This window comes from Alosa pseudoharengus, unplaced genomic scaffold, assembly GCF_046254945.1.
Source record: "Alosa pseudoharengus isolate Yale_2024_CS ecotype anadromous, Long Island Sound unplaced genomic scaffold, YU_APseudo_1.1 YU_APseudo_1.1_scf_10, whole genome shotgun sequence".
NCBI lineage: Eukaryota > Metazoa > Chordata > Actinopteri > Clupeiformes > Clupeidae > Alosa > Alosa pseudoharengus.
The window spans coordinates 5,940,001-5,956,499 of NW_027468565.1; the positions used below are offsets into that span (position 1 = coordinate 5,940,001).

Consider the following 16,499-nt stretch of genomic DNA (forward strand, 5'->3'; position numbering starts at 1 on the left):
AATGAGCAAAGTGTCTTGTGTATGAGCTAAAGCTATGGAATGGAAAGTGGGAGCACTGCTCTGACCCATCCACACTGCCCATTGCCCGTCAATGAAATTTGGGCCCTTAATCTTGACATCCCACTGTTTGACGATAGAAAGCAGTCCTGGTTTTAATGTAGACTCCGTCCCCATACACCGGTGGGAGTGGGTGCTACTGGTTAAAACATTCTACTAGATCATTCGTCATTAGAAGGTGAATAGATTATTTGTGGTGCACCACTAGGGAACCAAAAATATTTTGATTGTGACAGTTTGGTGCGGACAAGATTTTTTGTTACATCTTGCCCATTTTGGAAATCTGCATGAGATGTAAACAAATGAGCATAACACAGTCCCTATATCCACACTGTTATGACTCAGCACATGGCAACTGGTGATCCATGGGATTGTACTGGGGTTAAATGGGATATCTGGTCTGCTTCTGTCAGTGGCAACGGACAGAATCTCTTTCGAGATATCGACCATCTTCATTCACCTCCAGAAGGGAGAGAACACCTCTAGTGACAGTTTTTCAACCATTTTCACAGGTCACTCACAAGCGTTATCAAATTAAGCTTATACAGCAGCAAAAATACTCATCTAATTAATAACACCATAGGCTATATTCAAGTTGGGAAAGAGGTAAACCAATGAGGAGTCACAGTAAAGGTAAATGTGTTGGAGAAAAAACACTGTAGACATGAAGTGGAGGTTGGACCACACTATCAACATAGTGTTTGGCTATTCTGCTCACTGACTGCAACCTTAGTCCTACACAGTGCATTTGCTATCATTGCGGTTGTATAGATAACACAGTTAGCGGGATTAGCGTCTGCAATAAAACACACTGAAAGTGCATTTGAGTATTTTTCCACCAATGTTGGCATTCCAACTCCACGTCTTTGTGTTAAGTAAATGCATAAACCTTATATGCCTTAGCAAGACTTATGTGAACAGACATGTGTGAATATTTCTGTGTGTCATCGATGAGTGTTGAGGACTTGCAAGTGCATGGAATGTTTGGGGATACAACTTGTAAACACTGTAAGGGCAGGCATGGGACGTTAGTCAGTAGAAGCTGGACATTCTGCAAGTGTCGTCAACGTGGTCCATGCAGCAACGTTCAGAGTGGAGCATCTCTTTTTTGAAAAGAGACACATTGATGCTTTAATCCACCCATCCCCTGCTCTACCCCACTTCCACAACACCATTGAATGGTCCTCTTTACCAAAAAACAGTGAATCTACACAACCCTTAGACTCCCAGCTTCTTCTTCAGGTCGTAGTATGCATCAAACCTTGCCATAGCATATTCCTGGGAAAAGAGATCAACAACAGAGAGCAAAGATAAACATTCAAAATACCGGGGAAGGGCAATATTGACATTTCAAAGTATGTAAATAAAGGGATATTAAACAAATTACATTTTCAGTGGCACAGAGGAGAAGAGCATTTTAGCCAGACCGCAGTGACACGGCCTTTTCTCACATCTCTCTCGTCATGATATTCTGACCTGGCAAATATTTGTGTAGGGGCCCTGAGGTTGTGTCACAGCACAAACACTGTAGCTATTAGACAGTCGAACCATATGCACCATATGCTCTATAATATGTCTGGCTTGCCATATGATCTAGAGTCTAGACTGCTGTGGGTCCATTAGATACTAAGGTCCAGATGTACGTACATTTGAGAACATAGCGTTATCAGCGGCATGGCCAAACCAAAGAAAGCGAACACAGTGGATCTTCAGTTTACGTGCTATTTATCATACCTATAGCTCATCAGGTAATCAGCCCTTTTCTCCACATGAAACTCATAACGTCCCTGACCCTCCTATGAATGTATATGCATGACACGGAAAAACATAATTTGCCATTCTCAGCTCCTGCAACAGGCAGTCTGCGCTTTTACTGGCCTGTGGTGTAAGTGCGGCCTGTTAGTACATATCACACCATGTTTTTATGCGCATGTTGTGAAGAGAATACGACTTCAGTGGGCGCAAAAGCGTTAGTACATCTGGCCCTAAGTTCTTGAACAGAGGGGAAGGTCTGACTTACCATGTAGCCAAACTCAATAGTGGATATTCTGGCTTGGATCATGGCCCACAGACCCCAGAAGAAGTGAGAGGCAAGAGCAAACCTAGACACACACACACACACACACACACACACACACACACACACACACACACACAGACACACAGACACACACACACACAGACACACACACACGAAAACACAAAAGGACACGTTATTCACTGAAGATAGTGCTACCTCGAAAGCCCCCGCTCCTCTGTAATGACCTTGCAGAGACGTGCATTTCAACACTCCTGGGCCGCTGCCAAGCTTTTGTCTTCCCTACAGAGGCCCTTTGAAAAACTGAGTAAGAGGGGCTCAGCAATGGAGCCATTATTTAACATACACTTTTACTCCAAGAGTTTCTACTACATTTAGTACATATTTTTGTCATTATTGATCAAAGACTGTGAATCCAACCATGAGGAGATAATTAAAAGCTACTCAGAGGTTCACAGAGTAATTCAAATATCAAATACTTTTCACCCCATTACCTCTAGTGAGCAATACAGAACAAGAGCCATATGTTCACCAATGACTGTATACTGTATAATGATTGTACTGACCAACTCTGTTTCTGTGTGTGTGTGTGTGTGTGTGTGTGTGTGTGTGTGTATAACGTGCCCATAGTATCTACCTGTTGACTTCCTCCACCATCTTCTCCTTAAGTTTCAGTTGGTCCGCACTGCTCAAGTTATCAAACCCCTTGTCAAACTCAGAGAGGTAATGCCCATAGAAGTGCAGCTGTGGAGAGCATTTCATAAAGCAGTTTAGTCAGGTGTTTTCTATTAATAAGCCTGAGGTGAAGGACACTTAGAGGAAGAAGAGCTTAAATGCTACATACCTGCTGAGCTTTGGTAGGGTAATTCTTTGTGTGGACTTTGAAGAATGGAGGCTTGTCGTGGTTGTAGTCATACATCCACTCACAGAAGTGGTTTCCAAGGTCGAACCCCCTAATTCAAAAGCGAGAAAAAAACCAATGAGTATATATTCCCGTATGCGACTGAATTAACGTCTGAGTAAGATTTATTGCCTCTGCTATTGCGCTCACATCTGCAAAAATGGGATCTTTGAACTCTCCTAACCTCACCAAGTCTCCCCCCTAGTCGCCATGGCAAAATCTGCCAAAAAGGCAATTTTGCTGTCACTGAACCACAACTTTGGCCTTTGAGAAGTAAGACTAAATACATCAGTAATGAGCTGGCAAACACTCAGTGCTGCTGCTTTTCTTCCCTTTCATTCTCCCTCTGGGTGTGTCTGTGTGTGTGTGTGTGTGTGTGTGTGTGCGCGCGGGTGTGTGAGAGAGATTGTATGTGTGTGGTGGGTGGGAGAGTTTTTTTTTTAATGTGGAGCACAGCTGCTTTGGAGAGGAGACAAAAACACGCACAAGATGTGTCTCTGAATGCCAAGCACCATTCCCAGCAGCAGCGCAACCTTCACTCTGGAGCTCGGGGTCCGGCGAGGGGAACAAAACGCTGCCCGGTGCCCTCTAAGAGACGGAGCATCACTCCAGAGAGAGGAGGCCGGCTTGGACAGGGGGATGGGAAAGAAACAAAATGTATCTCAAGGCTTGGGCTCAATGGACTCTATGCAGGACTCCATTTTGGATTTGCTTCCTACAGGGCAATCAACTTCCTGTTTGTACACAGTAGGCTATGACAGAAAATTACAGATTACTAGCCAGTCAGTTTTAATAAAGTAGGCTATTTGTAATTGAACATAGCATAAGTTACCTAACCAGTTCAGTAATATCAGTTTTTTTCCAGTTGCTTGATTAAGACTAAGAACATTTTAAACCCTTTTCCTGTTTGCTGGAGGGAGTAGCACACAACATTTTCACAAAGTCGGTCTACATTACCATGAGACGAGGTCCTGAAGACAATGACTATAGAAAAAAGCCATAATTGCCAATGTTTTAACGTAAACAGGAAGTTGATATGCCAGTACAAGTGAATCCAAAATGGAGTCGTGCATAGTGCCTACTTAGAGATTTCCATCACCTATTGGACAATCAGGCCTGCTGGCAGGACCTCTCCTCTGGAGCAGACAACAGAAGTGCCTAATTGGGGAAAGCCGTGGGCATCTAGTGACTAAACCTGTGTGAAATCCGACCACTCTTAAGCAAGCACGTGTGAGAACCTGAATGCCTTGCCCAGTGTTTTGACTGAGTCCATATTGGCTGACTGCCAGGTCACTGAATGTCCCTTGTAAGTAGCTGGGCACAAAAGCATTCCACGCTTTGGGGGGTGGGGGGTGAGGGGACCCAGGTCTTGGATAAGAGCGAGCTATTACTAGAATATTCTGGCAAGTGTGATCAAAGAGACTGGAACACTCTGCCTGACATCTGTGAGGCAAATAATCTTTAACCACAGAATGGAAAAGCAAAAGTGATAAGGAAACTCAAAGAATGTTTACCTGGGTGTGTTGGTTACATAAGGATGCTTGACCTTATGTGTATACATATATATATATATATATATATATATATCTATATATATCAGTGGCGGCTGGTGGTTAAAAAAATAACGGAGGAAGGAATGTCTGCCTGATTGGCGTTAGTGGCAAATGTGAGGTTGTGATGGTGTTGGTGGCATATGTGAACAATAGAGTATGTAGGCCGCCTACCCAGACACATTTATAGCAGCAGTATGTACTATGTAGCATTTTAACTGGCAATGTTGTGCAATAAATGCTGTTCTGACATTCTCGGGGGGAGGGGGGGGGGGACAATTCGTCCAGGGACAATGGACTTTGTAATATAATTTAAATATATAAGTCACTTTGGATAATAGTGCTAAATTAATAAATGTAAATGTAAATAAATGTACATTTAGGTCTGGGAAGACAGGTAAGATATGTATGTGTAGTTATGCAATACTGTTTTCCAGATGTGCAAAATTACAGAAAGTCTGGAGGTTTTGCTCAGTGTAATACATTGGAAGAAAAGTCTATAATAATAAAAATAGACACTTGTACTTGTGACCATGTAACTATTTACCATTAAAAATAGACCCTAAATGTGGTTATTTGTAACATGCTATTGTTTTTAAAGCCAAATCGCTATAATTTAAAGACAGGTTGTAATAGCTAAGTGGGAATTTATGAAAGCATACTCGAAAGGCAAATGTTATTGAAGACGTCATTAAAGGAATGCATCATGGTCTGAAACATTCATTAACAATGTTACCATCCAAAGATACATTTAGAACGGTGAAAACAAGAACATAATAACAAGAACCTTATTTAACAATTGTTTAGTTAAGGCATAACTTGGATGATTATAACAACGCATAACTATCCAAAAATGTTTTATCACCAAGTGAACTGTCCACGTATGTGACAGGCCAGCAGTAGGCTATGGCTGATTGTTTTCTGTGCTAACGTTACCAGTTAGCCATGAGTAGCCTATTTGTCTGACTATGTAGCATTCAGTAGCCTACACTTACCATCTTGTTTTGGAATATGAATTTTTGGAGCTGGTCTTCCTGCTTTAATAAACATTATCAGTGTATTTGAATGTATAAAAGATTTGAGATTGTCCTCTGATTCCATTGTACTGTTTATTTCACGAGCAAAAAACAATCTTTCCGTTCAACATAAGATTCGTAGTTTGACTGCAGATAACATTCTTGAACCGTTGCCGCTAAAAACAGCACCCCCTATCGCAATTGAAAATTACTGTACGGAGGAGCTTCCTCCCTTGGCCATTGAAAACGACGTGATTCACGAGCCGCTGGGGTCCGAGGCGTTTATAATGGACTTCAATGAGGGCTTGAGGAGGAAGCTCCTCCATACAGTAGTTTTCAATTGCGATAGGGGGTGCTGTTGGCATTTTGACCTAGGGGAACGATTTTGTTCATTCAAAGTGTTAAAAATAGTAATAACAGTAATTTATCAGATTAGTAATTCACTTTATATATTTTTTATTTTTCTCTGACATTTTAGGGAGGGTGTTCCTCCCTTTCCTCAATGAAGGAGCCTCCTATATACTGGCTGCAGCAGTGATCAATCAATGAGCTCACAAATGTCCAAAAAATGCTGCCAGAAAATTAGGAGCCTATGAGGCAATTGAGTGGATTGGATTGGATTGGACTGAGCTGAATGTCTGGCTTAAATCCACAACTTGCTAATACTGCAAGACAGCGAAAAAAAGAGGGGGGGAAATTCTTGACAGGAGAGTAAAGGAAGCTTGGATGTATTCCTAAAAGGATGCTACTGAGAGACGGGCCTGTTCTAGGGGCCAGCAGAAGAAGCAGGCAGCCCTGAATTAAGACAGTAGACCACTGGTTTAATAAACAAGAGGTTCAGAGATTTCATTAGAAATGTGTTCCTGAACAAAACCTTGGCTCCTCTAAGGACTAAAAGATTTAGGTCTATGGCAGATGAGTGTCTATGGCAGTCGTTCTCAAACATTTTCAGTCATTCCCCACTTTGGAGGTGGGGAATTTTCAAGTCCCATGTCTCTATTCCCCTTTAGTGGGGCCTGCCCCACACTTTGAGATCCACTGGTCTATGGCAAAATTACTTATTTGTGAAAGAGTGAATCTACAGTTGCTTTCTACACCCTGCTCTAACACTCCTCTGTATGCTTTCAGTGCTACTGTGTCCAGCGTGTGTGTTTGCTACAAACCTGTAGTTGTAGCTGCTGTACTCAAAGTCAATAAGCATGAGCTTCTGTCTGTCTGAGTCTTCACGACCGTTCAGGAGCAAGATGTTTCCTGTGGGGACAGCATTCAGTTAGGACACTGACACATGGTACCTCACCTTCTGAACAACAGTCCTTCAAGGAATCCCGGACAAGAAGCAACGTGTTGGCAGAGCTAGCTCTTACCTCCTTGACAGTCGTTGTGACAAAAGACAACGGGTGAGTGAGTTGACTCCAATAGATACCTGTGAACCAAGAAGGAGAACAGTCATGTATCAGTCTGAAGAATTACTATGTGTTTACAGCAATTACTCTACACGATATGTAATTGAAATGATGGAGACATGGTACAGAGGTCATTATTCAACTAAAATCTGGTAAACGCATTTCAGGCCAACATAGTTAATGGCCACTGATGGTAGTGGCAGTGGATTATTGCTTCATGTACTGTATTCCTTGATTCATGCGAATATTATTTCACATGACTTAACACATTCAATAAAAGCATGATTCTTTTACTAATGAATAAACTTTGTTTATGCTTTTAAATTTTTTTAACGTGAACAAAGTTGAGCTTACTTTAAGCTCTCCATCTCCTGAAGCAGGTTATAACTCATCAGTCGGGCGAACTTGCGAATATGAGACTCTCTTGTGAAGGTCAGACTTAACACCTGGTTCATGTACCTGTAGACAGGGAAAGGAGCAAATACTGGTATAGAGCTTAAGCTTCGAGGCTTTTTTTATCATTCATGATGTAAATACAAACAAGAGATCATTTTGCGCTTCTGCATAATCACTTTAACAGTGTAAACAGGCAACAATGGCTGTATTCTGTAAATGTCCTACGTGCTCTATGGCATGTGTGAGAGTTTGAACCACGGTGGAGGACATTCTATCATTAAGATTTCTGGTAGCCTATTGTGCAGATAAGCTGGTATCTTGCCATGCTGTGCAGTCTTTATTTTGGCTAATGTGGGAAAAGGACAACACTCCACTGATCCAAAAACTTGCAAGTGGACAATAACAGCTGTGGTGAGAATTTAATACACCGTTGTTGACAGTTGGTTTTAATTACAGGGACGTTAAACAGGAGTTAGAGAGGATGGTTGCTATGACGACTCACTATGATGACTCACAGCTGAACTTTGCCGATAGAAGCATTTAATGCCTGTAGAAAATACTGAAATGTGAGACAAGGTGGCCACAAGGAACACAATGTAAGAGTGTGTGCTCACACCACTAGAGTTCAGGTGCCCAAAGCAATAACTAACAGTTGCAAATGCTAATATTAGCATAGTGTCCACACACCATTTTGGACTCTTTGTCTGAGCAGTCTGCAGTGTGTCCTACATTCGGGATTTCTTCAGACAAACATCCATGTGAAAGAAGAGACCATTTGTATAGAGTGACTTCATAGGTCAGACTGCCCACACCCTGCATATGACTCGCATTTACTTTCAACGTAGCTACCCAGAGAAGATCTGGGACTTTCCCGTCTATAGTGGCGAATTGGGCCTTAACACAGGTGGTGTATTGTCAAGGGAGCAAACTCACTTGTCCATAGTGCCGAACAACCACTTGGGCTCCTTGTTGAATGGCATTGTCATCCCGTGGAACTTGGCAACCTTTTCAGCGATCTCAGCAGATATGCTTGGGATACTCAGCTCCTCGGTGTCCAGCTTTCTACTCTGTAAATAGGAATCAATGGCAAAATGTGAGGGTGATGTTTATTGAAAACCACTCCAACTGGCAACCGCACAAATGCTGCAGGAAAATGGCTCATCAAACCAACTGGACTAGTCTGGACTGCTGCAAATTTACCTCCCTGAGCATTCCAAACCGCCTCCCCCTTAATTATTTACAGCCAGGAATATTAGATTATTTACTTTAACCACACACACACACACATATATATATATACACACAATGTTTCAATTTTCAATTCAACCTTTATATTCACATTCCAGACTCACAGGAGGGTGCATAGCATATAAAAATATTTAAATAAACAAAACAAAATAAAATAAAATCATCTCATAACAATATAAAAGGTGTATAATTAGATTTAACATAAATATGATGAGGCTAATCTAAGAAATGGGTTTGTTTAGGTTTGCAAAAAATCCAGTAATGCTAAATGTACTCCTGCTAGCTAAAAGAAATGTACTTCTAAAGTGGGGCCCAAACTAGGCTAAATTTAGGTGAGCCACAGTGATAGGACAGCGGGTCCTCCATTTGGTGCTCATTGGGCATGCATGAAACACACTCAAGGACTTGGAGGCAGAAACTTATGTAATGTTTTGTCTGTACTATTTTGTCTGTACCTATTTCTGGCTGTATTATTTAAAAAAAACAATACTAACTGGTAATGGAATCATTATTTCATTAATACGGACGTCATGTAGCACATGCATAGACATGCAATTTTCTCTCTCTCTCTCTCTCTCTCTCTCTCTCTCACACACACACACGCTTTCAGCGAGAGTGCTATCTAATCAATATTTTCACACCACTCGAGATTATGGTGAACTCACAGGGACAAACTGCTCCAGTCTCCCCTGGGGAAAGATGCCGTAGAGCTTGGGTCCCAGCTCACGCTCTGCCAGAATGGCAAACATCACGCTCTCCAGCACCATGGCCTCGGCACCCTGGTGGAGGAAAGAGCACAGGGAGTTAGTCAACACACACGAGAATACCTCCGCAGTCCCCCCCCCCCCTCTGTTGAGACAGTTCAAAAAGGTTAATTCTTCCATCATCACCCCCCCAGTCCACCCTCATCCCAATGAGAGCTGTGAAGCTTGGTTAGAATGCTGATTGTGTTGTGTTGGAGCAGGGGAATGGGACGGTAGTGAGGGAGGGATGGGCGATGATTGGGGGATGCATTCACACTACTCAGATGGCTGCAGCCAAACTGAGGTTGATTGTTTTAGTGGCGGTCATCTGCCCTCGTTGCTCCCCGCGGGAGGTCAGTGGGACAAGCAAGGGGCTCCACATGAGAATGAACTCGACCAGCTCCTCTGATCAACAAAGACCACAGGCATGCATGAAGCCTTGTGTGTAAAGGCACAGTCACATGAACTTGCTCACGAAGAGGACCCCTGCATATGTCTCTACTGGAATGAAACTGAAGTTACCACTGAGCCATGAAAATGAATAATAATACAAAAAAAAAACTCAATGTAGCGGCCCAAGCTTGAACAAATTCTAAATATTGTCGTCTCAGTGCAATGGAAGATTGCTTCTTTCATCGCAGTAGGTCACGTCATTGACATACTATGTGGCTGAGCTGCTGTGGCGAGAGAGAAGAGACACACAAGGAACAAGAGAGGCGATTGTGCTGTGTTGAGAGGAGAAGGCTCTGCCAACAACTCAACTCATGAATTGAAGCAGCCTAAGTAGGCAAGACAGCAGAGGATGAGCTCAGCGCCCCTGCATTCTTAGATGGTGTGATGCAAACAGGAAATGGTTATTTTCAGAAGCTGAATTGGTAGTTTTCTGTGACTGGAGAATGCAGCGTGCATGCTTTGGCATACAGCATGCATGTTGTCACATTAAGATACTGTGAAGACATCACAGACATTTTGGTGTCTCCTACTTGCCCGCTAACCCAGAAAAGCTAAATTAGCATTCCAGTTCCAAACACGATGACCTAGTTAATGTCAACCTATTAATAAATACAAAACAGACAGTTTTGTTCACGCTTGAGACTGTGCTGTGTTAACTAAGTAGTGCTAGGTCAGACTTTAGAGGCTGCATATTATTGTAATAGCCTACCCTGTGCAGGCACTGGATGCCATTTACAAATCTCCTCAGCCTGTAAGCTCCATTACTGGAATCGTCCTGACACACATTTTGAACATATGTATTGAATTGTGGGTAAAGGGGAGGGGAGGCTGGCACAGCACAATGTTGCACAGATCACATCTGTGTCAAGAAAATAACATTGTGCGCCCATGTGCATGGCTCTTGATTCCAATAGCCTACACAGTAACCCCTGGGTTTTAAAATTTCAACACGTTTTGCCAATTAAAATCTTTATGGGAATTGCAGCAATTTCAGGTTATTAGTTTACAGGGTAATCTTTGCCATCCTAGTGTCACATTTGAATGGGGCAAAACTCACTTTGAGGTGGTGCAAATAGGCTCTGCTCACTTTAACAGCTTCCTGTGACCACTGCGACAAATCTAGGTCACATGCCACTTCCTTTTGTTTCAACACACTTGCATCCATTTGGGTACATGTGATGAGCACAAAAATGGCCTCCCAGCGTGTGCTCTGTCCAGTGGTCAACATAGCTGAGGAGGGCTCATACATGCATCCTGTCAACATCCTGTAGGACACTGCTGCAGCACGCCGTGACTCAACGTCCAGGGACAAGCATGGAAGGAAATTACACGTCCGCAATAACAAATCGGTTAAAGAGGAAAAGTGGCTGGCCAAGGGGATATGAGTACTTACTGAATCACACCTAGAAAAAAAAACAGGAATTTAACTGCGAGTTTAATTAAATAATTTATGACTAACTCTACTCCTGAGCATGGCGAGCATCTTTGCTGGCTTTTAGGCAAAAGCATGTGTTGATATCTCAACTATGGAACAAAAAGATGGCAGAGAGCAAAAAGAAGAGGATTGGAGAGAAGGCAGCTGAAATCAAGCAGGCAGGTCAATGTTCCAGGATGGGAGATGACAACTGCATGCACAATGTGTGGGTCCATTGGCAGCACCTGCTCTGGCTCTCACTTCCCCTCCCCCTTATGTTTGTAGTGAGTCTGTCAAACAGCTGCTGGGTTTTTCCACCTATGAGCCCATTACAGCTGCATACAGATAAAGAAAAACCAGGGCATGAACCCATGTGAAGAGTATCAGTGGTGGATGGGCCTGGTAGAGTGCAGGGGTATGACAGGAGAGGAGAGAGAACATTAAGAGACACACACACACACACAAAAGGGCTATGGTAATGTCAAACTACAGACAATGAGGGTGAAGCTAGGATAAGCTCTTAATAGGATCCATGTCCATGGGTGCTGCTGAAACATGGAGACGAACTGGAGCTAACAGTAGATGCTGAGAGGACAAAATGTAAAAGGCAATGGAATCCCAAAATGTATGAAGTGACATTATACAATGCAGATAATTGTTTATTTCTCTAGTGTTATGATGCCTATACGGATCTTTCTCCCACTCTATAGCAGAACCCCAAACGCAAAAAAAACAGAGGGTCTTCACTTCACATGTCTCCAGTGGACTCCAGAGGACTTAACCGACTCCTGTCTGAGGTGACTATGATGATGAGCTCATGTGAATATGAATGAAGGCCATATGTGGAAGTAACCCACTTACCTGACAGACCTTCTCACCAACACTCTCACGTGGCACTCAAATGCATCCCTCGGCTAAATATATGTGTGTTTGGATAAAACTATCTGCTAAGGTATACTACAGAGACTTTTTTTGCATATAGTCATTACTCTTTACCAATATGTGGTGAGTGACTGTCTTCTTATGATTTTTCTTGGGCAGTCTTCAATGAACAAACATAATTCACAGATGCCAGGCAATCAAGATTTTATGCAAACTTACACATGCACATTAACTCAAACTTATTCATCATTATATCTTGTGCATTATTTACATGAACATTATACAAAATGAAACAAAACAGACACAATCTAGCAAACAATTGCACATGCTAATATTTCAAACTAAACACAACAGCAATCTGTTGGCAAACTGCCATGCTGATACAATAAATGACAATATACTGTACAGGAGTTTGGTAAAAGGAAATGTGTGAGTGCAGCACAATTAATAGTACTTTGAAGAGGAAATGTGAGACAGAAAATGTTTTTAACCTCATATGATCCCTCATCCTCATGCCACAGGCATGCTTTTTTTTTCATTTTTACATGCATGTCAACAAATGGCAGAGTGAGTATTTGCCAAAAACAACACGGTTGCTCGACGAGGCCTGGACCTCCTAGTAACAGGAGGGCCACAAGAGGCATGGGGCGCACTAAACTACACAGCCGGAGACAGGGCCCTGGTCCCGTTTGGAACGGACGATTGTCTCCTTGGCCTTTCCAGTATAAAGTGAGAGAATACAAAGCTTGTGCTCACTAAAGATGCACATTACCCAGGGACCAGAAAGGAGACTGAGCGCGAAGGAACAGATGCAAACAGGGTGGGCAAATTCCTTTTTTTGTCTATTAGTTACTTACTTGAAAGTGATTTTCTTTGTTTGACTCTCTTGGATCCCCTTTATTACAGGACATCTAGCAACGAAAGAAAAAAAACACTAACCATGAGTACATAAGTCTTTCCAGCATCACCCAAGCTATTTTCACAGATTGTGATAGGAACAAAAAAATACTGATTTTAATATACCATACAGAAAAAAAAGAACATATTGTTTAGTCTTAGAAAAAAAGATGTCCCAAAAAAGGGGGGAAGAGAGGTCATAGTTACATCTGTTGCTTTTTTACCCATAATGGCTTTGTCTAATGACACCAACACACCATCCCAATAGAGAAAAAAACTATTAAATGTCATTAGGCATAAAATTAGCCATTTATAATTCCACTGTCGGTGTGCACAGCTTTTTTATTGAGGAGAATTTATGAGGGCCATTACGAAACCCATGTTCCATTTGATATATTTGGGAACTGTTTTTAATCATGGTCACAGTACATTACAATCCATTAGCTACCAATTTATAATAAATAAACTTCTGCAGCAGTAATTTCAGGCTTGGTAACCAAGGTGAAGAAAGAACTCTTAATGTTTGTCTGCTCACACAGACACATTTCTGCATTTTATGTTCCTCTGATACAGTTAGTTATTGTCCTACTTTCTGCTGACTTTCACATGTTTGTTTGCCATGGCTTGTATCGGGTGATGTCAGAGTACTCAAATCAGGACTTACAGCTCATCAACTATGTCACAATGCTACTGGACCGATGAATAGTTTAAAGTATGCCAACAAATGTACTCAGTGGCCTACAACGTCAACCAAAACAGGAAGGCTGCATTCTAAGATGGACTCATTTTAATCAACTTAAATACCAATCTATGATCTGGTGCATAGGCACTCACTACAAATCCAGTTGCCAGTTTGACAGCTGGTGAACTACAATGAGAGACGCAGTAGTGAAAGCACCCTGAAGGTATTTCAGCTTAAACAGCCTGGTGCACATATTGAGAGTAAGTTAACTCTCAATGACTGGAGGCGTTTTCATTATCAAGTTTCCTGAAATTTGAATACATTGCTGCAGCTTTCAGGAATCTCATACTGTACCGTGTTTGGTATGGCGGAATCACCTGGAAACAAGAGTGCTCAAGGCACGCTCCTTTCGGTAAGCCTACGGCAAAGAACACACGTATGTACAGCCATGGTGGAATATCGCCCGACAAGACTGTGGCTCCGTCAAAGCCACAGCCACCCTCTCTCTCTCACACACACACACTCTGACTTGCGTGCTTGCGCACACACACACAAACACACACACGAAGTCTGCTTCTGGCGACTACTTATACACAGTGTTAGCCTCCTGGGTTTATTAAACAAATAATGTCTTCTTCTCACAGATGACTGGTATGTCTTGGGAAACATATCAATTATGGGTCTATTACAGAGTCATTTTAAGGCAATGCAGAGTATGATTACATATACACAACATTAAATATCCAAGTGGATAAACGGTGTGGTTTTAAATAGTGTACTTTCCCCCCCTATAGCTTGAGTACTGTCCTGGAGGGGTGCCACACAGTCTAAGATATTGCCCAATATGTTAAAGGTCATGACTGATGATTAACTCACATTGGACAATTGTGGGTTTTACAATTTTACTCATAATATGATGAGACAAAGACAAGCTTTAGAATTCAACGGCTTATTATCTGATATAGGCTATGATGCTCACCAAAATGAAAACATGAATTTACTTTTTTATTATGCAAGACACTCTGTTCCAACACAGGTTTAATAAATCAGAACCTGTAAAGTCTTGCATTCAAGGCTGACACTTCGTTGGGATGCGAAGCTTATTGGAGCCCGTCTGCACAGAGTGGAACTGGGAACACATTAGAAGTGAAAGACAACATCTCTGCCCCAAAATGTTACCCCACCTTCCTCTGTAGGCTATCACAAATGCTTAAACCACAGAGTTTATTTTTCAAGGACTCAGTAAGCCTAATGCTCTGACAAGGAAATATGTGGATGTGGTCACCAGGAGAACAAACCTGTAGAATGGCTCCATATATCCGCAGGAGAACGTTTCTGGGTTCGTCACCGACGCTAGAGATGTGCTCTGGCAAAGCGCAGAGGAAAAGCATGTTGCTGAGGCCGCCCCTGCGCACAGATATACAAATCACATAAGTGCAAGATGCAACGTTCCACATTGTGTGGAGAAACACATCTCCGTTGCATAGGCTGTAGGCTACAACATCTTAACGGATTATTAGGTCAAGAGGAGTGCTGTTGTGTCATTTTTGAACTGCAACGGGTAGACCACTAGTCGATAATCACAACCAGATGGCTTTATGTCAGTGTAACATTTGGAAAATATATTCTAAATGGCCTGGGTGGCAACCATTTTAAGAAATAAACGCATCATTGTCATCGGCTAAAGACTGATCATTGGACATAAGCGTAACAGGCAATGTTTGCTGATCAGTTAAACATAAAAACTGGTTGTATTAAGAATCAGGCCACAGAAGTAAAGTATATTAAATCGTATATCGGTTTAAAAAAAAAAAAAATTAAAACCCGGAACTATACACTTCGATATACACAACTGAAAACAATTGTAGGCTACATAGTCTATTCTTACCTGATAATGGTGATCTTAAACTCATCTTCGGTCAGAGATTTCCATGCTCCGTGGAGAAATTCTTTGCACCACAAATAGGCCTTATGCTTTGTCTGCTGATCAGGCTCGTCCGGACGAATGATATCTTGGCAGTCATTCTCAGTATTTGGCTGGACCTCGAGTGAATTTTCTGTTACTAATAACCCCAATGACATCGAAGGTGAAGACGAAACCCCATTAATGAACTTGGTCTTCATTTTTACTCACAAAATGAAACGCTTCGCTAACTGTAAAATGTTTCAACTGGGCTGACTGAATAATATCGGTTAAATCGTGGACGCTATCGGAACAGTCTTGTTTAGCCACTTAAACTATGAATATAGACAGATAATACACCGTAGCAATGATTGAAAGGACAGCTCGTGGTCAATGTTGGACAGCAACACTGAACGAATCAACTAACTGTAACATATGTTGCAGTGGTTTTTACATTAGGCTGAGGTGTTTACTGCGACGTCACACGACCACGCCCGTACACTGCGTTCATTGGAAGATGTAGGCACGTCCCTCCAGGAATCAAACCAATCACAATGCTCAGGACTTGTGTTTGGGCTTCGGCCCCTGAAATCAGTAATAGGGTAATGCCGCTACAAAAAAAAAAAAAAAAAAAAAAAAAAATATATATATATATTATGTTTGAAACTTTCATGTGAGGTGTAAGCCTAAGAAAACGACTGAGGTTAGCATAGCAAAGTGCTTGTTAAGGCATTGTGTGGACAGAGCGAGGCTACTGTTTTGTCAAAATCCCACATACTGACAACTCAACTAGTTCTTATCAGGGTCAGCTGCCAGTTGTCATATGAGGGTGACTCATGATGATAAGTTACACATGATCATCAGTGATTTCATCACCATTTACTGGACAGGAAAACAAAAAGAACTTTAAAACCAG

General features: G+C 41.9%; 1 protein-coding gene across 2 annotated transcripts in view; it reads right to left on the bottom strand.

The window, feature by feature from the left end:
- Positions 1 to 16,014, bottom strand: part of chka (choline kinase alpha) — a 17,081-nt gene extending 1,067 nt beyond the window's left edge. The window contains exons 1-12 of one of the 2 annotated variants that reach the window (XM_076262221.1): positions 15,569 to 16,014; positions 14,979 to 15,087; positions 12,959 to 13,012; positions 9,275 to 9,388; positions 8,295 to 8,428; positions 7,320 to 7,424; positions 6,927 to 6,985; positions 6,726 to 6,813; positions 2,940 to 3,048; positions 2,733 to 2,839; positions 2,078 to 2,159; positions 1 to 1,335 (exon numbers count right to left, since the gene is read on the bottom strand). The exon at positions 1 to 1,335 is cut by the window's left edge and continues 1,067 nt beyond it. In XM_076262221.1, coding sequence (XP_076118336.1) covers positions 1,276 to 1,335; positions 2,078 to 2,159; positions 2,733 to 2,839; positions 2,940 to 3,048; positions 6,726 to 6,813; positions 6,927 to 6,985; positions 7,320 to 7,424; positions 8,295 to 8,428; positions 9,275 to 9,388; positions 12,959 to 13,012; positions 14,979 to 15,087; positions 15,569 to 15,804 — 1,257 coding nt within the window. In that variant the 5' untranslated portion in view covers positions 15,805 to 16,014 and the 3' untranslated portion in view covers positions 1 to 1,275. The remainder of the gene's footprint in view (positions 1,336 to 2,077; positions 2,160 to 2,732; positions 2,840 to 2,939; positions 3,049 to 6,725; positions 6,814 to 6,926; positions 6,986 to 7,319; positions 7,425 to 8,294; positions 8,429 to 9,274; positions 9,389 to 12,958; positions 13,013 to 14,978; positions 15,088 to 15,568) is intronic. The other variant, XM_076262228.1, reaches the window with a different exon arrangement.
- Positions 16,015 to 16,499: the final 485 nt, after the last annotated feature.